Here is a 27,693-nt window from a genome sequence, read left to right on the forward strand (position 1 = left end):
TGGTGGTAAAAGTGAATGGGGCAGGAGGCTCTCAGGAATGAAGCATGACTGGTTTTGACTCTAAGGTGTTGGTGGCAGAATCTTGAAGTTTTCTGACTAGAGTCTCTAGGGAGACAATTCAGGCACCAACCTGCAATGGTAAAAGCAATGGTAGTTTTCTTGCTGCTTTCATAAAATTATGAATTATTGAATGCTTTCTATGGGTCAGGCATTGTGTTATGTGTTTCACCTCCATTTGCTCATTTATTTCTTGCAGCAATTCTGTGAGGTAGGTGCTATTTTTCTCATTCACTAACAAGAACACTGCTACTCATTGTTAAGAAATTTTCTCAGATTCTAATTGTTGGTAAGGAGCAGAGCTGGGATCTGAGCATAGGTTTATGTAAAACCATATGCTGTGCTTTTCCTTTTCTTTTCTTTTCTTTTTTTTTTTTTTTTTTTTTTTTGAGACAGAGTCTCACTCTCGCCCAGGAGGAGTGCAGTGGTGTGATCTTGGCTCACTGCAATCTCCTCTTCCCAGGCTCAAGCGATTCTCCTGCCTCAGCCTCCCAAGTAGATGGGATTACAGGCATGTGCCACCGCACCTAGAGACAGTTTCACCATGTTGGCCAGGCTGGTCTCAAACTCCTGGCCTCAGGTGATCCACCCACCTCAGCCTCCCAAAGTGCTGGGATTACAGGCATGAGCCACTGAACCTGGCCATATCCTGTGCTTTTAATTGCCATACTCTATAGCCTTGATTGTTTCTGGGGCAGGAACTATGACACCCTGGGTACCTTGGAGTAAGTGAAGTCAATACAGGTGAAAGATGTCTTTTTTATCTTACATTTGCTTGCTTTTCTTTTTTCATCTAATTTCTCTCAGAGGAGATTGCTTTTTGTCCTATTTGATTATTTCTAAGACTTTGCTTTGATCTTGGTGTCAAATGTAGATAAGCTGATTATAATCAGGCTTCTCTTTCAGCCCCTGCTGAGGTACATAGTTGCCTTTTTAGAGGGTCTAGTGGGTTGCACAGGCAGTGGTTTGAGGTCCTACACAGAAGATGTCCTACCACACATGGGCCAGTGATGCATGAGAGGCCACACAAGTAGACGTGCAGTTGGCATCCCTCTCATCATCCAGCAGGAGGTGTATCTTCATTGCCTTCCTTTCAATTACATCTTCTCATCTCTTGTTTGTAGATTCCACCCTTGCCCTTCCAGGAGATACTCCGTACAACTTCAACTGTTGGCTGAAAACACAGAAGATCCTTGATGTCTTACTGTTAGTGACTTAGCCAGGCCTGGATTTGAATCGTGTAGACTTCAGAGCTGGTAGGCAGGAGCAAATCTCTTGGCTCCCAAGTGAGCCGAGCTACCTGTGGAGCATCATAATGTGATTGTGTCATTCCATATCAGTCCTCATAAACACTATCTTTTTATTAAAGTACTAACAGGGTCACATAAAAACTCCCTACCTTACAAAGGGCCAAGACCTAGGCCTTTATTCCAGATCACCTATTAAAACCCAACCACTTGATCACAGATATTTGCAAACATTCCTAGGACAGCCATGGTTTACTGCTTTCTTTCTGCTCTGGTTTACAGTTTCTTCATTTTTGGCCTTTGGGAAATGTTCTTTTTCTTCTTATGATGCCAGATGTGAAACTGAGAGAATATTATTATGTTTTATCTAACATTTAGATGGTTTATAGAGGGGTAATTTTTACATAGTATATTCTACTGCCTTGTCCTCTTTCCTGGCTGAAATGTAAGTATGATACGCCTCCAAATGGATGGATGTGTACCATGTTCTTCACCTAGAAGATGATCTACATATATATTATATACATACACATGACCTGCATATATATGTATATATGTGTATGGGTATATATATGTGATTTATCTCAACTCCAGTGTCTACAGTATATGCATTTATAGTAAGAAATGGACTGGATGCCCAGAAAATCTGGACCTGTGTCTAAGTTATGTGATTCTTATAAAGTAACATACCTAGCAAATTTTCTAGCAGTACAGGAATAATGAAAAGGAAGGATCTGGTCATAAAGTATGCTAAGGAAAAGTAGTTTGCCTCCCACTTCAAAATAGGACAATCATATTTATTTATTTGTTAACAACCTACATCAGTCACTAAACTAGTAGCTGGGACTACAAAGCTGATTAGATCCCAAGCCTTTGAAAATACATTCCAGAGGTTAAGCTCTATAATAAATATGTGGATAAAATATACCGTAACTCAGAGAAGGGACAGCCCTCTGAGTCCTGGAAGCCAGATGAAATTTTCCAGAGAAGATTGTTCCTAAGAAAGTATTCCTGCATAATCCATCTTGATATATGTCTATTTGAATTTTACATTTTCCAAGAAGACTTGCAGACCCACAAATGTGACATCATTGGAACCCTCCATCCCAAGGAATGAACAGTGGACGAGTGGAACAGCACCATTTCCTTTTTTCCGCACCTGACAGCAATGAGCAGCAAAACGTTTGGCTTTAGCATTCTGAGTCTTGGAAATAGGTGTTTCTGGGCTGCAGGCATCTGTTGATGTGATTGGAGCACAGTGTTGCTTTCTCCTGGGGATGTCAGCCTCTAGGGGAATATACCAAGCCCCAAGTCTCAGAAGGAGCAACAGTGCCAGGCAGCCTATTTGGGATAAACCTTGACCCACAGCTGAGAAAAATAGAAGTGAAGTTGTGGGCTGGGTGTGGTGGCTCACACCTGCAATCTCAGCACTTTGGGAGGCTGAGGCGGGTGGATCACCTGAGGTCAGGAGTTCGAGACCAGCCTGGCCAACATGGTGAAACCCCGTCTCTACTAGAAATATAGCCAGACGTGGTGGCTCGATCCTGTAATCCCAGCTGCTCGGGAGGCTGAGGCAGGAGAATCGCTTGAACCCAGGAGGCAGAGGTTGCAGTGAGCCGAGATCGCACCACTGCACTCCAGCCTGGGCAACAAAAGGCAAACTTCGTCTCAAAAAAAAGAGGAAGTGAAGTTGTGGGGGTCCAGAGGAATTGAGATTGTGCATGACCATTTCTTTGTCTCTGTGTTAGATTGCTAGGTTCACTTAATATACCCGTACCACGCCCCTTTTGTAAAGGTGCCGAAAGAACTTAAATTACCCTTATTTCCCAATAAATTAAAAGACTAATGAAACCATCAAATAGTGGTGGTATGGCATAGTAGAAAGAACAGAAGACCTAATATCTAGAGATTTGGAATCTGTTCCCAGGATTGCTACTAACTATCCTTGAAAACAAGACAGTTCACCATTTTAAGACTTCATTTCATAATTTGTAAAATAAAGGGTGTCTACTAAATAATCTTCAAGGTGTTATCTGGCCTTAGAATTTCATATATCTATCGTCCTTCAAAAAAATAACTTCAACATACTGATTTGATTTCCTTTGGATATATACCCAGTTGTGGGATTGCTGGATCACATAGTTTACATTCCCAATAACAGTGTGAAAGGGTTCCCTTTCCTCCACATTCTCACAAGCACTCTCCTTTCATTGTTGTTGTTGTTGTTGCTGTTGTTGTTTTTGAGCCGGAGTTTCACTCTTGTCACCTAGACTGGAGTGCAATGACACAATCTGGACTCACTGCAACCTCTGCCTCCCGGGTTCAAGCGATTCTCCTGCCTCAGCCTCCCAAGTAACTGGGATTACAGGCAGGCACCACCACGCCCAGCTAGTTTTGTATTTTTAGTAGAGAGGAATTTCTCCATGTTTGTCAGGCTGGTCTCGCATTCCTGACTTCAGGTGGTCCACCCGCCTCGGCCTCCCAAAGTGCTGGGATTACAGGTGTGAGTCACCGTGCCTGGCAGTCTTTCATCTTTTTGATAAGCAACTATTGGTCTCATTATCAGGAGTCCCTGAGGAGCCCTACAGGCCCCCCAGGTTCTGCCCCCAAGATTCTAAGAGAGAGCTTGTACTAGGGCTCTAGTCTTAATGTTCTTTGCATTATTTGGATATGAAGCCCAGGATATGTGGGCACAACAAGGTAAATCATGGGATGCAAAGGAGATTGAAGATCAGGCCAGAAGTCACCGTTCATTGAAGAGCCAGAGAAAAAGAAAATCAGTGTACAGATTTGTGTACATTTACATAGAACTGCTATTTGCTGCAAGAACTCCATCAGGCACTGCACCATGCCTGCTTTGCAAAGGAGCTTCTTTGGGGCCTGATAGGACCGAATTAATATGAAGAAATTGAAGTGGCTCTGATTTGTCATTCACATAACGAGAAGATTTTTTTTTGAAAATGATGTGGAAGAGAGAAAATAGTGCTTGGCCTCAAGCAAAAATTTGATTAGCATCCTCTCTTGGTCTAAAACATTCATCAAGATAATAAAATAGGATTCAGTCCCATGCCTTGCCTTTAGAGATACAGTCCCTTTTGGCTAAGATTCCAACCTGTAGGTTAGTAAAGCAGAAGTTCTAAAGTCCAAACTAACCTTTCTAAAACATCAACGCGGTCTTGAGTTCCGTTGCAAGCTGTGGAAGAACGATGTTCTTAATCCGGTTCAAGAAAGAGAGATCTTATCAGCCAGTCAGTCAATGTTTGTGGAACTATTCCAGAGCCTGGGCTCTGTAATAGGCAGCCTGAGACCACTCACCCCTCTATTTCTTCTTCTTCTTAGATGGATCTTTCAGATTCCTCAGAATCATCCAGTCCTAAGCTCTTCTCCATAGGGCCTAGATGTTGTGGAGCCAGCTCCTGAAAGCAGATTTCCCTTACCCCCTAAATCTGGATTAGGTATTTAACTCCTGTTCACATCCTGATGCTACACTGAGCTATCACATGAGTTAAAAAAAAAAATTCTATGGTGGGTCCCCCCAAGGGCTGGAACTATGTTTCTTTTCTCTCTGTGACCCCATAACAATGCCTGGCACATATAGGTGTGGAATAAAGAATATGGAATGATTGAATGGATGACTGTATATACCCATAGACAGCAGACAGGGCCGCACTATCTCTATGGCTAACTCCCCACAGCAGCCTCAAAATGGGAAACTTCGCCAGGTTATATAACATGCAGAAGAAATTACGTTTGCTTTTGAGAAGTTTCCGAAGCGGTATTCGTAGGGCAGACTGACAGCCTTTCCTTTTCGTATTCCACCGCTTGCACACAGTCATTATTTGTCCATTTCGTCTGCCTGGAAAACAGTTAGAAAAGCCATGGCAAGAAAAGGCTTCCTATAGCAATGAAAATCGATATCGTTAGGCTCATACATCGTAAGAGGAGTAGTCCAAGTGCTCTCTCAGATTTAAGTATTCACTATAGGTATAATAGGGCTTGCCTTTCTGGCTCAAAGATAAATCATCTCTGAGGGATGTGTGTGTGTGTGTGTGTGTGTGTGTGTGTGTGTGTGTGTGTTTTAAAGGAGGCACATTTAGCAAAGGGGAGAGTTTTTCTATACAGTGAAATTAATATAGAGTTATGTTAATGACTTTGGGTTGTATATGTTGTTAAAAGGCAAAAAGATGGGTGTTTTATAAAGATATTTTTCTCTTACCAAGATGGTTAAAATAAAAATTAAAAAGTGACCCTTACCAGGATAAGCTTCAGATATTTGAAAAGTGCACTTATGTGAAACGCTTTCTTTTCTGATGTTACAGGATAAGCAAGGTATACATACGGGCGGTGAAGTTCACCTATGTACACATTGTGCAGAGAAACCAAGCCCAGTACCTTTTCTTGGAAAAGATGCCTGTGGGTTAGAGTGATATCCTAAGACTGACATCTTTCAATTATTGAAATTAAAATTTTCTAGTCTATATTCAATCTTCAGATATTTTTAAATTTGGGATCAATTAGTCATTTTTCCTTTCCTATTTTTTTTCATTGTAACCTTGGACTCAAACTGTCAAGCTTCCCAGGCACATGTTGCCATAGGAGACTCTGTTTGTTGAGGGTGGAGTAGTTGTTTTTGGCAGGTTGGGGGAGGAGCAATTAATTCTAATAGGTATATAGTAAATTAAACACTTGGATCTTTCTAGCCTTTTTTCTGTATTTCTGCTCTTTTCTATAAACTTCATTCTCTTTCCAGATGACTCTTTAAGAGCAGAAGAGAAGGAGCTTTTAGAAGTAATTCCCAGGCTATAGCAAAGGAAGTCCAGTGGGGCCTGGAGAAGGTCACTTAGGTCATTACTGCTCTTTTCAACATACATTCTCTAACGTTTTTGAGATTAGAAGTGACCCTCGGTGAAGACTTTAGAAAGAAAAATTCCCTGGGATTCTTTACTAACCCATTCAAATACTTAGATTGTTCTTATGAAAAGAAAGATATCTTTAGATATACCTTTAATTTCCATTCTGAATACCAGACTTATACATGTAAGAAAAGTATTTTGGGTGCTTCTTAGATTTTAATAGACAATTACATGGAAAAAAAAAGAAGAAACTTATTAGGCTTTGCCAATGAGTCAGTCAGGGTTGGAGGGAAAGTAACAGATGTAGTGTTAGATGAATAAGATACACTCCAAACACTTGAAAAAAGAAAAATAAAACTCTGGGGAAACTCCATAGTTGTATCCAGTCATCCTGCGAGAACCCAAGAGCATCTATAGGTGTTAAGGATACACTAGTTATCTTTGACTTCGATTATTTGGCTGCAGTTCAGGACCTGAGTCTTGATTCTATAGTAATTCCAAGTTCTCTAGAGAAGGACAAATGCGCATCACAGAATCTTCGTCTTTTATCCCAGTGAGGCCTGTGTTGAAAACAGAATTAATTTTCACTTCCTGCTCACAACTGACATTGCTATGCAGCTGTGCAGCAGCTGTTGAGTTCCACCCCACAAGTAGCAGCTTCTCAGCAGTTGGCAAACTGGTATACATCTGGAATGATGTTCAAATGACCTCAGGATCCCATAGAATAAATCAAAACATTGAAGTAATAACTTGGATAAACTTGTTCTGATGTAACTCAATTGCTGAGAGTTATTTAATGTCCATTTTTGAGTTGAGTGAACTCAAGAGTTCTGTGGCCCAAAGAGTTTGACCACAAGATGTTTCTTAGGACTTTATGGCTGAGCATCGCTCAGGATGGGGAGCAGCCCATTTATTGAGTAGGTGGGCTGGCTGATGTACCCTCCAGGGTACAGCAGGACAGCGTTTCCCTCCAGAGGTAGTTTTCTGGAGAAATAATGCACTGGGCTGCCGAGCTATTTTTTAACAACTTGTTGCTGTTCTTATTGTACATTCTCTTTTGGGGTGAAACACTCCATTAACTCTGGTTTGGCCTGGACCCCTTTCCCACTTTAGTTCGTGCTGACTTACTGCAGTAACAGTAGTGGATGGAAACAGAACAGCTTTCTCTGCTCTAACCCTGTGTCTAGTTTCTGTGCATGAGTTGGCTGTACCTGTGGGAATATTTGTGTTACAGCACTGGTGTCCTCAACCCGAGCACCACTGCGGGCTGGACAGACACCATTTGAGTCTTTTTAGCACCCAAGGACTACTCAGGTCTCTAAGTATCAGTCTTCAGTGCACCAGGAGAGGGGTGGAGGTTAATATGTGAGAAGCACTACAAAGTCAAGATACATGACATCTAATACTAAGCTCTATCTGACACTTGCTATGTGACCTGGGCAATTCTTATCGTCTCTATGCATCCTCATTTCCTCATTAAAAACCAGGACTTTTAGCGCCAACTGCACTACTGCACAGGCTTTCTCCCATGCTCAACAGAGTTAAAAATATGTGGAACTGTTTTGTAACCTACATAATATAAAGACCTCTTATTACAAGAAGGCAGAAAAGTTGATCAAAGAGTTTAAATGACCTATCTCAGACCTTAGAACAGGCCAGGAGCAGTACTGCCAGTGAAATGTGACAATTACTTGGACCTAGTGGACTTGAGATTTTTTCAACTTCTTGCAAATGTTAGTTCAATCTGTATCCTGCACCTTTGGTGCTTTTCTGTAATATCTCTGGAGTTTTATGGATTATGCTGGGATGGGAGGAGTGGCAGAGTTAAACAAGACATAATAAGACTGTACTGAGATGTTGCCTTCTAACCTCCCTACAGCCCTTCCAAGCAGATGGTTGGTGTGACACTATCAACAACCGAGCCTACTGCCACTATGACGGGGGAGACTGCTGCTCTTCCACACTCTCCTCCAAGAAGGTGAGTGAGAGAACCTGGAGATGGGGGAGGCAGTGGCTTCAGTAATAAAGGCAGGGTCTTTGGCTAGCTCTCCTTCATGGTGTGTAATAATGGGTTTGTATTCAACAATTAGGAGGGAACTATAATGGACAAACATTGGAGCTTTTAAAGTGACAGGTTTAAGGGTAGCATAGGTTCTTAGACAACCCCAGTTCTTTGTCGGTTCAGTGATTCTTTCAGAAAAGCCATGGTTTTTGCTACGGAAAGACTCATACCTGCTTATCATTGGCCAAGAAATGTCTCTATAGGCAGGGAAAGTAATCGTCTTTACCCCTGGGTGAGGTGGGATTACCAACAAAGTGCTGTTCAGTTACTATCCGTCTTCATAATTACATTAAGAATTTTATATAGTGTATTACAAGCATCTCGCAGACACATGTTAAATGGCTGCCACCAATCACCTGAGCACTCTCTGGATTGTATCCTGAGCAATAATCCTTTCTTAATGCCCTTTATCCCTGTCATTCTTGGCTCTGTTAAATTAGCAGATAGGCTCAAGCTAAGCCTTATAAAATAGAATAAGCTGAAATTTTGTAATAATATGGATAAAAATCTAAGTGCTCCAAAGGTATTTGAAGCTAGTTGGGTCAATATGATAAATCTGAAATAAGCAAGAGGTGTTATTTCCTTCCTTGTATGTGTCTCCACGATAAAACCACACCTACCATGATCACCTACATGCAGACTTGAATACTACATCTCTTCCTCGCTGATGTTTAATCCTCACTCAATATGTGGCAGGCACTGTTCTCGCCACTTATGTGAATCAACTTATTTAATGCAGAGTGCTCAGGGGCTCATCATATCACTATTTAATTTGGCTCTCTTTTGCAATAAAAACCAATAAATACTAAACTAAGAAACAGATCAAGAGCTTGGACCGAAGGTCAGAAATCTGGCCAGCTATCTCTGTACAGGAAGACAAGATAACTTAGGAAAAAATAAAGCAGTTCTCTCCCCATCTCACACTCTGAAAATCTAGTAATTGTCTGTAATAAATTTCAGTGCCTGTGGCCAGCATACACAGGAATTAGGATCGAAAAGGCACTTCGCCCGTCTGATGACTCCTAAATCACATTTTAAAGTAATGTGCAAATATGCTGGAAAATCTCCCCACACAACCCCACCCATTCTCCTACCCACTTGCCCAATCACTAAGCCCATCTCTTTAGTGTACTTGGACTAGTATTGTATGTGATATGCCTATTTATTTTTATCTCATTAGATTGTTAATGCCCTAAAGGGAAAAATCATTGCCACTTTTATATCACATTTCCCAAATGCCCAATTTTCTCTGATGCTAGTTATGGACACTTAAAAAGTAGCATTTATCTGTTTGTAGCAGTGCAAGCAGAAGAGAGTAACTTTTTCCAGACTATCTCTGGCATAAGGAAGAGATAGTTACATAGAAGGAAGGCAATACAGCCACAAACAATGGGTGGGGAGATGTATTATTCCACCAAGCCAAAGTATATCCTGGGCTCAAGAAGAGCAAAAACTCATCCTTTATGAGGGTGGCAAAGATGTTCCTATTGTTCCAAGAACACTGAGGATTTGGAGTTGGAGAGCTCGTCTTTAGCTAGTCTCGGCTTCCCACATAGTAGTGTCATTACCTTGAATTAAGTCACCCCACATCTCTTGCCCTTCCCTGTAAAGAGAAAATGCTAATGCCACCTATTCATCTTTCCTACTTCACAGGGAAAGTGACAGTAACAGTAAGAGCAGGATTTGTAGATATGAGTAGTAATATTAGAACTGATAGAATAGTAGTTATAAATGCTTGGCAATATAGAAGAGCTTTATACTCATATTATTTAAATCACACAAACACTCTCTGGGGTAGTTTCTATTGTCCTCCCCAGTTCATATATGAGAAAAGTGAAGCAAGGAACAACTACCTTGCCAAAGCTACATGGTGACATGATGTGTGAGTGGGAAAACTGTGTGTTAATTTCCAGTTTGTGATATTAGCACATAATTCTACAGTTCCTCTGGGACCAAGTGAGGAAAGTGAAAGCTGGTTGAAAAGTGTGAAGCTATCACATTTCAACTTCCCTTTCATTCCCCTAGGTCATTCCATTTGCTGCTGACTGTGACCTGGATGAGTGCACCTGCCGGGACCCCAAGGCAGAAGAAAATCAGTAACTGTGGGAACAAGCAAGCCCCTCCCTCCACTGCCTCAGAGGCAGTAAGAAAGAGAGGCTGACCCAGGAGGAAACAAAGGGTGAATGAAGAACAGTCATGAAATGGAGGAAGGAGGAAGAGCATGAAGGATCTTATAAGAAATGCCAGAGGATATTGATAGGTGCCAACTAGTTCATCGAATAGCCCAAGTAGGAGAGAATCATAGGCAAAAGTTTCTTTAAAGTGGCAGTTGATTAACATGGAAGGGGAAATACAATAGATACATAAGGACCCTCCTCCCTCATTTATATTCTATTAAATCCTATCTTCAACTCTTACCCTGCTCCCCACTCTACACCCTGCCAACTATTCAGTCCCACCCAACTTGTAAACCATTACCAAAATACTAGAGGAGAAATTGGCAGGGATACTCTGTTAATGCCCATTTCAAATGAATTGCCATCTTTCAGAGCTTGTCTGCTCTCAACTGGCTTTTTTTCTTTTTGTGTAGTTGCCCTTAAATAATGAAGTTAGTTATTAATTCTTTATAAGTATTTAAACATAATTATATAAATATATTATATATATTATATTTTTTGCTGTTTACTAAGCTAAAAGTTATTCATTGTTCCACACATGCTGCTGTGAAGTTCACATTCAAAATGAATGCTGAGACTTTGAGGACAGAAAGGCAACTTATTTTCCCATCTTTCTATGGATGGGGATTGGCAGGTTGAATGGGAAGTGCAGAAGGAGAGGCAGTAGTTAAATGAAATTCTGGATGCTAGCATGTAAAGCTAATCATCTTTTTGTTATGACCTGGGAGTTGGGCCCATTTTATGACCAAGGAGATGGAGAGTTGGAATGGTGGTACTAAGAGGCAGAGGAAGTTGGGTCTGAGTACCATTGGTGATGGGTCCAGGAGAACTAGACTATGGTTCTTGAATATCTGTCCACAAAGAATATACTAACTTGTGTCCACTTCTCAGAACTCCCAATTGGAGTTGGTGAGACCCAGGATTTTCTGCACTTCCATACATGCCTGTTCCAAGTGTGGCTGTCAGCCAGTCAGCAAGTTTGTACTATGGCCCATTCTCTGATCACCAGGATTACAGGAACTCACACGCTCCTCATACTTGGCCTGTAGTCCCACTTCTTGTTAGAAGTCTCCAAGTCTGGCCATCACTCACAGTCACATGACCAAATGTTGATTTTTCTGGGGGAAAAATGTTATGGAAATGATATAGGAGAAAGGTAGGAGGAGACGAAAGAACAGGCAAGAACTGTCAGGGTTAAATCCAGGCCCAGGGAATGAGAATGGAAGTGATCAGGGAGACTCGGTCCTTGTTCCAAGTCTCCAAAGAAGACCAAAGTGGGTCCCTTGAGCAATGAAGAATCTGAGATAAATTCTCTTGAAGTATCATGTACAAAATCTGTGAGCTGGAGATTTTGACTTGAGCAAGTTATAGAAATGCATGGAGCAAGGGTGACACTCTGTGGGGAGACAGAAGAATTTCAGCTATTTAAGGTCCATTTTGTTGTTTTTACCCTTTCTTACCCAATAGATGGACTGCACATGAAATGACCACATTAAGCCTCTCTCTATTTACGTCCCAGGCTCACTGGGATGTAGTCTGTTGCAGTTACATTTTCTTGTAACGGTTTCTGGATTAGACCCTAGGGAAAGAGAGTAAGGAGCCAATTTCTGTTTAACATTCTAGTTTTACTCATTTTAGGAAGGCTATGAGGCTTGTCTCCCTTGAAGTTTCTTCTCCAATGGAAACCAAGAACAGACAAAATTTAGAGCTCAACTGTGGTCTCTTCCCATCCTTCTGCTCTTTTTGCTTTGACCACAGTTTTTCTACTCTTCCCATCAACACTAGAGCAATGGCTGTGCAAATAGGAATAGGAAATACTACCACAACCATAGAAATATTATCCATACTATCATGTAGGGAAGAACAATACCCTGAAAGGGAGTAAAACACGAATAAGGCGATGTACCCACATTAATCTGTGGGTTTGTGGAATGAGGGTGGCAAAGTTATTGGGAAAAGGAAAGAGCAGAGTTCACCCATTCAAAAAAAACCTTTTGTCCTCTAATCACTAGCATAAAGAAAGTGTCGTTCAGATACCATTCATTGTCTTGGATCATGCTTAGTGCCTCCAAGAAGACAAACATATTTATTATTGGGATTCTGATAGGCTTCAATATGCAAAGGACAATGGAAAAGTTTAGACACTCTATTTTCAAAATTTTATAAAATTGCTTTCTTGGGGAAAATGTCCAAATTGCTGGACGTGTGCTAAGTTCTGCCTTGGGGAATCCTACCTTCTCTGAGATTGATGCAGAGGAATTGTTATCCTGGGCATTACTCAGCGCAGGAACATGGAGCCTGTGGTTCACGCCAGTGTGTGTCTTTATACGGTCTCTCCACAAGAGCAACAGTAAGAACATTTCTGTTTTAAACTTCTTTTTAAAATATTTTATTCTCTGCAATTCACCACTGCTCTGGGAAGGCAAAAGGAAAGTTCCTGTTGTGTGTGAAAAGCCTCTTAGGCTATAAGGCTTCCCAGCCATAGTCAGCTGTAGCTATTCAGAGACAGCAGGTTCTTCCAGTCTTTGTTCCTGGGACCTGATGTTTTGGGCAACTCAGGTCACCGATAAAGTGGAAGGACTAAGACGCTGTGGTCACAGATCCCAGTAACATCAACTCACACTCACTCCATGTGGTGGTCCACATTCTGCTGCTCTTATCCACCCATGTGGTCATTGACAGCCTTTCTCAGAGACTCTTCTGTGTGTTTGATTGTGCCCAGGTGGCCCAGGGCTAGCTGGCTCTGACAACTGGCATGACAACTTCCAATCAGAAAGGCAGCTAAGGGGACAGGGTGAGGAGAATGGGCAGATTCTGACAGAAATGAAAGTAAGGGGATTGTGAAAGTAAAGAGCTCTTCCTGATTCTCTTCTTCTCTTTTTTCTATTATAAGGCATTGAACTTGGCACTTCCTGTATTCTTTGTGATCACTATTGAGTGCATTAGTTAACACCCAAGGGGATGGCTTGATTGGGAATGTAGTGAAAGGAGCTGATCTACTGTATTGTAATGTAAAACAGCTACAGCCAGTTATTTTGTAAGATTATAAGATGTTCATTAAAAAATCAGCACACAAAATATGATGTGTCTTGGTGTCTCTTTGTTTAAATCATTTCATCACTTTCTAATCACTTTCCATTGTCTTGTGCCGGGTCCGGGCAACAGTCATTATTTATTTGATTGATTAGTCATTTCTTTTAGTCATTTAAAAATAATTTGTTAAGTAAATAGAATGTGTAAGGAAGATGAACATGAAAGCCCATAAGAAGACATGGCATATATGAAAGTAGAATGTGAGGTAGGAATGTCAAATGTCTCCTGAGTTTTGAAATAAAGTGCAAGAATGACTTACAGTTCAGAGGAAGTAGGGCTCACTCCTGGATGCCAAAGGTAGGCAGCATTTAGAAACTGGTTGGGGAAGGATGCATATGATCTGACAGGCAGAAATGGGGGTGGGGAGAGGAGAGTCCAGGCAAGGTAAATAAGAGGGTTGAAGCTGTGGAGGTAGGACTGGGATCGGTGTGCATTATGGAACATCAGTGAGGCATCCAGCTTAGCTGGAAGGTAGAACTAAGCTAGCATGTACCATACGTTTGGTAAATACAGAATCTTACTTAATTCTTACAACAGAGCTGCAAATAACATATTCTCACTTCACAAATAAGAACGGTAAGCCACAGCCTGGTAGAGAAAGTTCTTCAAGATCATATGAAGGGAGTTAGCCTGGTTCTGTGGGACACCAAGATGTTAGAAGGAAAAGAAAAATGGTGATTAATAGGATGGAGAGAGGTGAAATGAAATGTCAAGGATGATGCCTCTGCATTAAATACACAATCTGAAAGCTTGTCAAGAGGAAAGCTAGCAGGAGCAGGCTTTTAAAGGAAGAGTATTCATTTGCTCTTTCAATAAACTCAGGTTGAGGGCCAGATAGGAAATGCCATCCAAAGCAGTATTCAGAATCCTAGAGGAGGCTTCTGCAGTTGGGGCCAGTTTGCAGAGTTTTCTGGCCACACCAGTCACCACCTGGCTACTGGAAGGGCTGAGTAGATATCTCAGCACACCTATGAGCCCTGTGGAAAGAACTGTGAAATGGACAGTTGAGAATGTGAGCTTGGACTTGGGAGAGAGGTTTGTGGTTAGAAATAAACATTTGAGAGAGAGAAAAAAGCATCTTCTTTATGATTTACTAAGTGCTTTCATATGGTTTATGGCTACCCACAGGTTAGGCAGAGCAAGGACAGTTTTGTTTTGTTTCTTTTCATTTTACAGATGAAGAAAGCGAGTGTCTGTGAGGTTACAGGAAAATTTAAGTTCACATATCTAAATGCACGTTGGGGTGGGAATCCAAGTTCTTTGTCCCCAAATGTAATATTTTCTATTGCACAGTGTTCAGCCTGCTAGGCCAAAGAGTAAACCCAGATCCATTTGCAATGTGAAAGTTTAATGTCTTTTTACCAGTTTATGTTTCAAGGTGCTCATTGCTTTCCTTGTGGCTTTTTTAGTAGCTAAGCCTATTTTCTCTCCTGCCTGTTGTTCATAGCAAATGGTAGGAAAACTGAGGGCAAACCTTCTTGAGCACCCTTCCAGGGCCCTCTCCTCATGCCAGGCCCTGAGTATAAGCAGATGCCCTTGCACATACCAGTTAGGCCAGCTGGACAGAAATGTCTGGCAAGGCAGCATTTTCCTTAATAGCTTCCCTGGGGAGAGTCCTGGACAGAGACTTTCGAGCTCTGGTTTCCATTGACTGACAAACTTAAATGACATGATGAGTCATCTGTCAGCTGGGAGACTTACTACTCTTAGATTCAGGCCATCCAGATGATGAAGGGCTTAGGGTAGGGTTGGGTGAGGTAATGAGAAGGGCTCCAGGGCATCTCTGAAGCTGACTTTGGGTCATTTCTTTCTATGTTGCTCCAGAAAGACCACTGAAATACTTTTAGTATTTCAGGTTTCCCAGTGGTTAGCTCAGAAGGAAAGGGTGGTGGTGGTGAGAATCTTGTAACCCATAATGATCCATGCCCATAAAAGCTTCTACATGTACCTGGGATATTTGGCCTGGCAAAACACAAGACTAGTTTAGAAAATAGATGGTTATTCTCAAGTCTCCCATAGTGTGAGCCTACCTGAGATTGAGTACATCTTTTCCAGTCAGAATTCAGTCTGGTGGTCAATGCACTATGGTGTGTGATTTGCCACATTTGGCTCCTTGCTTAAGACAGTTTGGTTTTCATTTTTAATCTGGTCCTGCCACTCAATCTTTAGGTTACACTGCTATGCATTAGCAATGATGAAGCACATTCTTGAAAGAAATCTACAGGTCAAATTTTTATTCCAAGTGCGTATAATAAAAACATTTCTAACCCCTGAAAGATAGTTCCGCATAATGACAATAGTTCACATTAACTGCAATTTGTTAATGTTCTTCAAATTCAATTTTCTTCTAAGATAATTTAATATAGACAAGCTTCCTTTTCTTTGTCTTTGTCTACACAACAGTCAAATTTCAAATGCAAAAAAAATGAGTGAAAAAAAGGGACAGTGTTGACTTTTTAATGACTACCAATTATGTTGCGTCAACATGCCCTTCTGAAGACAATTGCCGGTTTAAAAATGTTTATACACATAAAAGACTGTTCAAGTTAGAGAATTTCCCCCATACTACAATTTAATACGTGCAACTCAAAGTGCTTCCTGAACAGTTAGGCAAGTTATCTTAGGGTACAAATGACTTCCAATTAACAACTTCGTAGGTAGCGAATCAATAACCATTAGAATAATCCGTAAGAAAATTTAGATAGCTTTTTAGAATATCCAAGTGGTCTTCACAATGGGGAAATATCGCTTATTAACTCAACATTGTTCATGCTTTCTCTACCTTGATAGGTGACCTGGCACAGGGAGGCTGCGGGCAGGGATGACTGAGCCTGGACCTAGAAAGTCAATATGTAGGATGTATTGGTGACTTGTGACCCATGGGCAGCAGCATAATGATCTGCAAGGATGACAACCACAAAGTTTCAAGGCTGACAAATCTGAGTTGAATTCTGGGTCCATTACTCACTAGATAAGTCATCTAGTTACTGAATCTCTCTGAGTCTCAGTTTCCTAAATATCTGCTTTTGCAGCCCCATACCCAGCATAGTGCTTAAGAAGTGCCAGACAGGAAGGGGTTAAAGAGTGATTGATGGAGATGATGTGTATAGATTATTCTCTCAAAAAGTTTGCAGCTGGGCATGGTGGCTCATGCCTGTAACCCCAGCACTTTGGGAGGCCGAGGTGGGCGGATCACTTGAGGTCAGAAGTTCGAGACCAGTCTGGCCAACATGGTGAAAGCCCTTCTCCACTAAAAATACAAAAATTGAGCCAGGCATGGTGGCACACACTTGTAATCCCAGCTACTTATCAGGCTGAGACAGGAGAATCGCTTTAACCTGGGAGGCAAAAGTTGTGGCCAAAAGAGGCAAAAAGAGATTGCACCACTTCATTCCAGCCTGGGCAACAGAATAAGATTCCATCTTAAAAAAAAAAAATAAAAAAGTTTGAGGGTGAAGAAAAGGAAGTTGGGGGTGGGGGAACTGCCCTTTTGTGGCTTCAAATTCTCAAACACCATGCTTCCCTGACATGAGAGAGACTAAGATATGTGCCATCATTATTTATGTTCCCAGGACAGTTAGAACAAATGGAGACTCCCAAGTAGTTTGGCTGGCAGAAGATGTTCTATCCCACTGATTCAGAGAGAAGCAAAGGGGATCTGTAGGGTAAAGGTTGTAAAGCATGGAGCTGAAGAAAAGAAAGTGGGCTAGGGTAAAATTTTGGAGTTGGCGGAAATTTTTGTTAACTCAGCCGGAATATGCCTATAAAGTTGCATTAGCTATGTGGAACACTGGTTATTTTCTTCAAAAGACAATTGAATTGCCGAATTTATCCAGTTATACAATAGCACAGTCCAATGCAACTTTCGACAATGATGGAAATGTTCTACATCTGCATTGTCTGATGTGGTAGCCACTAGGTACTACAGGTTGCCATCTAGCCTTTAAAGTGACCAATAAGACTGAAAAACTGAATTTTAAATGTTACTTAATTTCAGTGGTTTAAATAGCAACATGTAGCTAGCCATGCCACTGGCCAGTACAGTTCTAAAGTATTACGCACATATATAATTCAATTTGCTTTTTAAATCATGCTACTTATATCTCATGGCTAACGTAATGTTATATCATGCTTAGGTGGATATTTTGGGTTATATTATTCTAGTTTGGAAAAATACATTTAAATAAATCATCTACAAATTATACATCTAGACACCTGAAACCATAAATTAAAAAACAAATAAAAAGATCTCTTACTGACTTGTAGCTTTTATAAAGCCATTTTTTGGTAGCTGAGATAAGTAGTCATTCCTGGGACCCTAACTTTGGGAAGTCAGACAGTGACTGGAAAGCAGTGCAGCACTTAATATAAATGAGACATAAGAAATATTGAGAGAGCCACAAAGAAGCCCAAGATGGCACATCCAGTAAGTGGCAGAGCCAGGGTTTGGACCCAATAGTCTGGTTCTAGAGTTCGTGCATTAACCCGCCATGCTCTATTACAACACTCCATTTCCTGAGAAACCACACACATAAAGCACCATACTTAGTTTTGCAGGTTCTCAGGCTTGAAAGGGTCTCCAAAAGTTCATTATTATTCACTATAGCATTCCTTCCAGTGAGTTGTCCTGCTTCATTATGAATTTACCTCGTATCAAGGAACTCAGTATCTCCCAAAGCTATGTGTTTTATATCTGGCCTTCTCTGACTTTAATGAAGTTAAAAATACTCACATAGCTGATAATATCATTATTTTAGTCAATATATTTTTGTTGAACAACTATTACATCCAAGGCACTAGGGATACTATAGTGAGTAAAACAAAGTTTCTGTCCTCAAGAAACTTGAAGTTGAAGGAGACAAATAGTAGGCAACAAACATGTATGCCAGCTGTGGAAGATTGCTATGGAAAAAAATGCAGTGAGTTGGGGTAAGGAGTGGCAGGGCTGGAGAGGAGCTAGTTCACATAGGGAAGGTCCATGGATGCTTCTTGGAGATGTGAAGGGAGTGAGGAAATGAGCCAAGTGATACCTGGGAGGGAGAATGAGCCAGACACGGGGAACAGCAAGTATAATGTGGGAGAGACCTTCGTGTGTGTGAGGAAGACCATTGAGGCTGGTATGGCTGGAGCAGAGTGAGGGAGAGAGGTGACGTCAGAGTTAAGTGTGGAGGGGTGGAGGGGACCATGGAGGGTCTTGTTAGCTATGGTAATGACTCTGGCTTTTACTCAGAGTAAAATTGTTTTCTACAGCAGTTTCTCTGTACTTGTAAATAATCCATGCATATCCTTCATATCTTTCACATCCATCATCCTCTTTCCATCTGCTGTGCTCTCACTCTGGCTGGGGCTGGCATCACTTCTGGAACAGGCCATGGTAAAGTCTCCAAGCGAGTCCTCTTCACCTGCCTCGTCCCCCTCTGATTGATTCCAGCACAGTGAGTCCACACTGTTCCTCTGAATGCACAGCTCTTGTGGAGTCACCCATTACTTATGGAAAGAGTTTGCTGTCTCTGTGTCCTTAAGGTTCGAACACAGAGACTTTTCACACTGCACAGCCAACCTTTCACACTGACCTCCCCCTACTTCTGAACAAATACTCCATACCCTTGCCAAAGGTGATACCTCCCCAGTCCCTGAAGTTCCCACTTCTGTGCTCATGTTATTTTCTAACCTGGAGTGCCTTACCTTCTACCTTCACATGCCAAAAAACCTGCTCATTTTTTCAAGAGTTTCTCACACATCTCTAATCTCATGAAGACTTTCTTCATCTTTCTGTTTGATGAGATTTAAGGTTCCCATAACCCCTATTGTCCTTTTCTAGGATAATCAATATATTTGACTGATATTTTTATTAGATGTGTGTTCTTGTCTTTCTTCACTATTCAATTGTAACCTCTTTAACAGCAGGTGAACTTGGGGCTCCACTAGGCCATTTGATGCCTTTTGGGAGAGTTAGAAAAAGGTATCCTTTTATCTGAATAAAGGCAAGTCAGCATCAGAGACTATGGCTTGAAAATCCAGGTAGCATGGCTGGATTTCTGGACATATTCACTCCTTGGATCAGGCAGCCTTGGGCAGGACACAACCTCACACCTTTATGTGGTGGCTCTGAAAACACTGTATTACCCATTTTTGGATCTCTGGCACTGCCTTACATAGTGTTCTTTCCTGCCCTAAATAAAACCTTGAAATGTGTCGAATTGAATTTCAACTCTGATTTGATGCATGCGAAAACCAAAAGAAAAGAGCATGTTGTATTTGTGTGTTTGCGGTTGATGGGTGGGTTGATCTGTGGATACTAGAGTTTTATGTTTTGATCACTTCTTGAGCAATAGTTCAAGGACTGATGGTAGTGCAAGGCCAACATAGAAGACTGTGGGTTTGGAGTACACAGCAGCAAAATGATTCATTCTCAAGTTGATCACTGTATTCTGGACTTGAAGATCAGTTTTATGTTGAGGCATGCTTTTGCCCAGCTAATAGACTACCAGGTGCACATAAACATCTCAGGTGTAAGTAGTTCACGTGGATGGGGGGGGAAAGTAGCAACTGTCGATCAAACAAGATAGAGGGTCTAAGAGGCAACTTGACCCGAGATCAAGTTGGGAGATCTTGAGCAAATTAGTTAATGGCTTGAGACTCAGTGTTCCCATCTGTGAAATGGCAAGATGTTAATAAATTTCCAACTTACAGAATTGTTATGCAGACTTACTACAATGAATGTGAAGTGCCTATCCTGGAGCTGGCACTTCAAAAATAGTTTTTCTGTGTATCACTACCCTAAGTAAACAGAAGTATCCCTGGTACAGAAAGAACCAAGAAGAAACAAATTAGTGGAGATGGTTATTGGTCAGCTTTTGAATTCCTGTGCACTTTCTGGCCTGGGATATACATCATTTTAACAGGCTGGTTAATGTTTCTCTCTCTCTCTGTTTCTCCCTCTCCCTCACACACATGCATGCTCACATACAATTAAGTGTTCTATGAACTTTTGGCTATGTTTTAAGTATAATTTCATTTAAAGCCATGCTGTGTTCCAGTTTGAGGCCCCAGATTTAATAGAATGTGACCTTGATTCCAAGTTTTAAGGGAGGAAAAATTTTTTAAAAACTATGTCAGCGAGAGTGCAATTTCTCCACCATTTTAGAGGGTCATGCTAATGCCAGAGCATGTCCCGGGGCTCTTCCTGGGCAGCACACTCGCTAATGAGCAATCCATAACCACCCGTCATAATTTTAGAGTTAGACAGTTTACCTTCATGTAGGGAAGAGTGCCCCAGGCGATGGTCATTGCTTGGGGAGAGTAGCAGAGGTTCTCTCTAGGTATAAATGAAGTCCCCGGAGGTAACAAGGCATTTTTGTATTTCAGCCCTTGTCTCTCTCAAAGTGATGTTTGGTAGACATTGCAAGCACTTAGGTATTCATGTGTGCTCATCCAGGGAGTACAGACTTCAACATCAAGACCTAGTTGGAATCCTAGCTCAGGGAGACCTTGAGCAGATGATTGAGTCTTTTAGGGCCCATTTGTAAAGTTGAGGGATAAGCTTAAATTTTCTTGGATGTTTTACACATTTAAATGGGCAATCTAGTCATCCTTGAAGGCATCTGGCACACACGAAACGCTCTGCACAAGTTTCTTTCCCTAGTATAGCTGGAGCTAAAAATACAGTTATTAATACACATTGATTACATTTTAAATTCTTAAATATTTAATATTTGATTACATATTTATTAGTAAATGGATTTTGTTCCTTCTTTTTCGGTGAAGTACCCTACATCACCTTATTAGCATTTCATAAGTGCTCAAAATCTCACTACTTGTTTCTAGTTTCCATTCATGGCACACTTTAGACATGAGTTTCTTCTAAGCTGGTTAAGGTTTAGGAATGATGACATAGGACAGAAGAGTTAGTCTGAAGAAGGGAACTTAAGTAGCAAGACTCAGAGGTGAAGTCAAGTTGAGATTTTGGCAATATCTGTTTTCCAGGCTCTTCGGGGGGCCTCCAAGTCTCCTTCCTCATCGGCTACCTGGCCAGCAGCTGACCTCACTGTTACACTCTTATCAGAGTTTCTAGGAATCTCTTGGCTAGTGAATGCTTCATTCAACCACTGGACTCTGACACCCGACTCTGCCTTGACCTCAGGCTTTTTTGTACTCTCTAAATCCAGTTGCCAGTGCCATGCCAGCCCTAGTCCTTCCATATATTTATCATCTTGTCTTTTCTGGATCCAGCATCTTTCCAGACCTGCCTCTTCAACTCACTGTCATCTACAGTCCCACTGCTAACATGTCTTCCGTTTGATCAAACCGTGAGGTCTCTCAGACCCCAGGGCCACTGCCACAGTGAGAATACCATCTTAGAGTAGGGTAGGGAGCAAAGAGAAAGCCAGAAGTAAACTTCTGTAAGGAAGGACTTTCAAAGTGCCTTCTCATACCCCAAAGAATGTCAGTGTCAGAGTTTTTAGGGAAAAAAATAATTTGTAGATCAAGTCCCTTTTGGCTCTTTGAGGAGTTTTCCAAATTTCTTCTGGGAGGCCCCAATTTCTGTGGCTGGAGTATGGAAACCCACACCTGGGAGGCCTGCTTGTCTTTTCCGTGGCTGTCTTTATCCTGAGCATTCCTGAGAGGTACGGATAGTCCCTGCTAGTGGGCTGGCCCCAGGCTCTGTGGGAAGGAATGCAGCTATACTCAGACATTCCAGTTACTGCTTAAACCCAGTGGCACTTCATTAAGTCCTAGGCCACTCCTTCTCTCTTTTGAGTGTTTGCTGGCTTGCCATGGCAACCAGATACCCTTTCTTTATGTTCCCCCCACTTTGCCCTACTCTAGTCAGCTCCATCACCAACACCTCTATGTGGGCATTTTCTGATCCCCTCCTAGTTGCCAAGGGACATAGAAGCTACAGGGTGAGGATCAAAACATCTTCCTTCATTGGATACCCAAAAGTGAAACTGTTTGGAAGATCCAGAAGTCTGAAGTGCATTACACTGACCTTCCTGGTCAGGAGTTACCATGATGTACGTGCAGCAGATCAAAATGGGTGTGGTAGAATGTGCCTGTCCTCTGACTGTATAGACATCCCAGTAGCTGGAATGGTCTGTCTGAGAATGTGGCCAGGCCAGGATGATAGTTATACTTGGTAGGTTAAGCCAGTGTAGGTTAAATTTCAGTGAGCTCAAAGATGGGAGGAGTTCTGGAGTTTCCGTTTCTACCTATGCCAATAAGCACACATCACCAGGAGCCTTGAAAGTGCACAGGCCTAGAGCCATAGTCATGGCTCCTCCATGGCAGGACTGCCTCTGTGCTAATGACCTGGATGCAGCAGCAAGGCTGGGAAATATAAAAAAGATTGCTACGTCTTGTTTATCAGAAGGCTCCCAGTTTTGCTGTATGCAAGAACTGTGTGCATTGCTCCCTCCTCCTAGATTACAAAACAAACAAAAAAAGCATTTCATCAAATTTTGCTGTTAGTTCAGTTCACTCACCATGTTGAACGAATGTAGAAGGGAAGGTGATTTAAGTGAGCTACATGGCAGCTTTGCAGAGTGGTAAAAAGGGGATATCCTAGCCTCCCATGCTTAATGGTGGCTCCCAGCTGTATGGTCCTAGACCATTTAATCTAAGCCTGACAAAAAGGAACTGAAGTTTGTAACATCTCATGTAGATAGTGGTAGTATCTTTTTATAGGGTTGTTTGGTGATTTAGACTACAGACGCTATGCAAAAGTGCTTATATGGTGCTTGGTACGTAATTAGTCATCAATAAACATTAGTTGCTATTAAAAATATAGCATCTTCGGCAACAAAGAAACCTCACATACGATAATCAAACCTCTTAAAGGAAGTCCAATTTCAGATTCAAAAGATCTTTGGCACATAAAAAAAATGATGAGCAATGGAAATTTGGAACATGTTTTCTTGCTACCCTATCCTGTTATGAAGAGAAAGCAACTGGGGAAGGATAATGTTGGTGAAACATGTGGCCTCATTTCAGTGTCTAAGGGACACTGAAGAGGATCCCAGAGTGATAATATTAGTTGAACACCTGCTAGGCATATTCTTGCCACTGCACTAAGTAATTTCAAGAGTCTTATCTTGTTCCACCTTCAGGCTGCTTGTTGCAGTTAGTAAGCTACTGTGTCATGGCTGAAACCCATCATCTGTCCTCTGCTTCGTGATGCTGCTTTTGGAACACTACAAACCAGTTCCTTTTTGTCAGTCAGACCATGTTAGATTTTGTCGATGGGGGCATCAGAGAGACTGGAAGGAAGAAGGGAGAGGGGCTGGTGCCTTCCTGTCGGCTGGATGTTCAACTCAGTAGCTTCCAACCAATGGCTTCTCACAGTGGCAAAAGCAGTGTATTCCTGTCTCTTTCATCTTTGTGCATTAAAGAACCAGCCTCGGATAGGCACGGTGGTTCACGCCTGTAATCCCAGCACTTTGGAAGGCCGAGGCAGGCAGATCACTTGAGGCCAGGACTTCAAGACCAGCCTGCCAACATGGCAAAACGCTGTCTCTACTAAAAATACAAAAATTAGCCAGGCATGGTGGTGCCCAGCTATTCAAGGAGTTGAGGCAGGAGTACCACTTGAACCCAAGAAGCAGGAGTATTGCTTGAACCCAGGAAGCAGAGGTTGTGGTGAGCTGAGATTGTGCCACTGCACTCCAGCCGGGGCAACAGAGTAAGATTCCGTCTCAAAAATAAATAAATAAATAAACAAAAGAAAATAAAGAACCAGCCTCATTATGTTCTTCCAAAGAAATCCCGGCACCAGGCAAATGACCCCTCCTTTTTGAAGGAATCTAGTTTTGAGTCAACCAAATTCCTCCCTTTGCTCTCCCAGCCCTAAAGGTTGTGGCTGTGTCCTGCAGTTAGTATTAATACCTCTGTACTTTCTCAGTGTTTCAGATATTTTTGTTTTGTTTGGTTCTCCAGAACCTTTTCACCAATTCCTGATATTAAATTCTCTCTGTCAAAGTCTTGACTGCAGCCCTACTGATACGTTGCTCAAGTGGCAGAAACAGATGGAGACTGAAATTTTTCATTTTCTGCCATCTAAGATACCAAATCAACACTGTTAGGTCTTTAAAAAAAATACTGATTTATACCTAAAAATGGCAGCTCAGAAAACGTAAGGGAAATGCTATGAAATTGATGTGTAAGTAGTGGGGTTAGCAAATCTCAAAAACATTTGTTCTCACTCTATTTCCATTTTCAACATGTAATGAACTTATGTTCACCTTTGTATATGCCATAAGTTATGTACAATATGTGATGTATACATAATAGATTTTCCTAAATAGTACGGACTTTGAGTATTCCATGCCTATTTTAGCTCTATAAATTACTCAAGACAAATGCACAGCACATATCTTGCTATTTGCCATTTCAATATCTGTATGAAGTATTGATCATGCATCTCATCACTCTTTCTGGCCAGGTACAGATCCATTCTCAGAATCTTTTTCAAGTCAGTTTTCCAGGCAGCCACTGCTGCTTTATCAAATTTCGCACTCAAGTGGAAACCTATTCGTCACCCCTGCAATCAATCTTAGAATTCATAAAAATGTACTTACTTTTGGCATAAAATTGTTATCTTCCAGATTGTCTTTCAAATCCTAAAGAGTTACAAAATTTCCATGTCAGATGATATGTACTAACTTTTAGTTTGAAGTATATATTAATCAATACCTAGTCAGGAAAGCAGAATACATTTTAGGTAATTCCACAGAGGAAGCTCAAGGTGAGAAATCAATTAGAAAGACTTTGGGATTGTAGAAGGACAAATAGGAGCAACCTATCAGATTAGCAACATCAGGGCGCAGCTCCTGCTTTGAGGGGATGGAGGATCACATGGAGGAGACAGAGGTCATGAAGAAGATGCTGGAGACACCATCTGAGGCAGGGAGAAGGGGAAATACCCCTGTTGCCTTCTTCTTCCTTTCCTCCAATCATCTACAACTCCTCTGACTGTCCCAACACACTGGAAGCCTGTTGACAAAGGAGTCTGGGAAAAGTTCCAATAGTTTGTAAGAGTCAGCACTATGTGATACAGAACAGTGGAAGGTTGAGAAATGGATCGGAGAACAAACAGGCAGTGGTTGATTAGGAGTATGTGCATTACTGTTATAGTCAGTGGTCATCGGGGCAAAATGGCATGTAAGGCACATTCAGCCTTAGTTTTATCTGTGGGCACTTAAATCCTTCCACACCACAGGGACAGGGCATGAGCGGTTCCATCTCTAAGTCAGTATTTCAGGGAACACTGCCTGACTCATGGGACACCAGTAGCCTCAGGGGCACTTGACATTTGAATTATTTGAAACAAAGCAAGTTGCTCCTAATTATTAAGCACAAAATATGGCTAAAGTTCTCCCACTGAGAAAGATAGTAAGGAATCAATTACACTAATTTGTACTCCCATGTGAGCAAGCATATCATAGACTCTAACAAAAGGCAGATTTGGTGAAGAAACATGATGTCAAAACCTGTCTATCTCTAGGGGAATCAATCCAATTACAGCAGACACTGCAAACTACCAGAACAAAGAGATTTATTTATTTATTTTCTCACTTTGGAATAGTGCAGACATGAGCCAAGTCCTGGACTCCCACATATGTCAAGAGAAATTATAAAATTTTATTATATAATGTTGAGGTTTCGTTTGAAACCAAACTGCTCATTAATTGCTTACTTGATGTGACAATAAAATAGGAGTTGCTGGTGGGAGCAGGGTTAGGAGGCATTAGGTTATCAAAACATATCAAGCTATGCTGTCCTCAGCGCAGCAGGCATTTGTTGCCTGAGTTCTCACCCAAGCATTGAGTGTTACCATGGATGCATGCAGAAAACAGAGACTGGGACAAAAAGAACCATTAAAGCATAGTAAAAGGCAACATTGAACATACGGAGTGAGAGTCACAATTTCTTGGCTCTGAATAATCCTCACGTGACAGATGGAAAATAAAATAAAAAACCCAAATCAAGCTAAACAACTAAACAAACAAGAAGAGACAATCTGCTCAGCTTGTAAAGGTAATCTATATGCCCTGAGTTGATTTACTAATGGCATTACTGAGTTTGCACTGGCCAACCACACTCTCTCTTATTGTCTGACATGGGGTAACTGGGCTGCGATTTGCAAAAATCTCAGTGGGATGAGTCTTTCCCTTGTTAGGACAATGAATGAGAAACAAACTCATTAATCATGATGGCAGTATGGTGTAAGGGTTAGTGTCAGACAGCCCTTGGTCAAAATGCCTGGACTTCCATTTAGCTGTGAACTTGGGCAAGATATATAAAGATACCGAGACTCTGCTTCTTCTTTCTTAAGAGTATTTACTTCAGACTTGCAATGAAGATTGATGAATATTATGCAGTTCAAGTGTTTAGCACAGTGCGTGGCACATAATAAGTATGGGGTATGCACATTTGCATCCAAAAAGTTCCAAATACAAAGGGACAGAAAAACAAAGTAAAATTGGAAGAAACTCTTCTCTTCCAATGTTTTTCCCTTGTCCCAAATTGTCCACTCCCTTCTCTGTCTTTCTTTTCCCAGCTCTGGAACAATTCTCTTCTTCTCCTGGAATTCCTATCTGGGTTCTAAGATTCACCCCCTCAGAAGTATTAGGATACAGTGCCCCACCCTTCTTCTTGCTCCCCTCCATGGAGGCAGAGACCCACTTCATTGGTAACAGGGACATTTTGGATGTAGCCCAGTCTTCATAAGTTCTCATCTCCTTTCCACAGTGAATTCATGCCCAGAGCAGGGCTTACCTAAATGTTCTGTCACTGAGTGGATGGAAAGGCACTGTTGACCCCTGATTGGATTCTTTTTATTTAAAAGATCCCTGGCTGGGAACAGTGGTTCACGCCTGTAATCTCAGCACTTTGGAAGGCCAAGGCAGGTGGATCACCTGAGGTCAGGAGTTTGAGACCAGCCTGACCAACATGGCGAAACCCCATCTCTACTGAAAATACAAAAAAAAAAAAAAAAAATTAGCCAGGCATGGTGGCAGGTGCCTGTAATCCCAGATACTTGGAAGGCTGAGGTAGGAGAATCACTTGAACCTGGGAGGTGGAGGTTGCAGTGAGCCGAGATCACATCATTGCACTCCAGCTTCGGCAACAAGAGCAAAACTCCATCTCACAAACAAAGAAACAAAACCCTTAGTGGCTTAAAGCAATAACCATTTTATTATGTT

General features: G+C 41.5%; 2 protein-coding genes across 4 annotated transcripts in view; one reads left to right on the forward strand and one right to left on the reverse strand.

Moving 5' to 3' along the window:
* Positions 1–13,474, forward strand: part of PAPPA2 (pappalysin 2) — a 303,262-nt gene extending 289,788 nt beyond the window's left edge. Inside the window, exons 21-22 of one of the 2 annotated variants that reach the window (XM_005540072.5) lie at positions 8,037–8,135; positions 10,245–13,474. In XM_005540072.5, coding sequence (XP_005540129.3) covers positions 8,037–8,135; positions 10,245–10,319 — 174 coding nt within the window. In that variant the 3' untranslated portion in view covers positions 10,320–13,474. The remainder of the gene's footprint in view (positions 1–8,036; positions 8,136–10,244) is intronic. The other variant, XM_074020862.1, reaches the window with a different exon arrangement.
* The window catches only part of ASTN1 (astrotactin 1), a 377,384-nt gene that overhangs the window by 41,839 nt on the left and 307,852 nt on the right, over positions 1–27,693 (reverse strand). The window lies entirely within an intron of this gene.

This window comes from Macaca fascicularis, chromosome 1, assembly GCF_037993035.2.
Source record: "Macaca fascicularis isolate 582-1 chromosome 1, T2T-MFA8v1.1".
NCBI classification, from domain to species: Eukaryota; Metazoa; Chordata; class Mammalia; order Primates; family Cercopithecidae; genus Macaca; species Macaca fascicularis.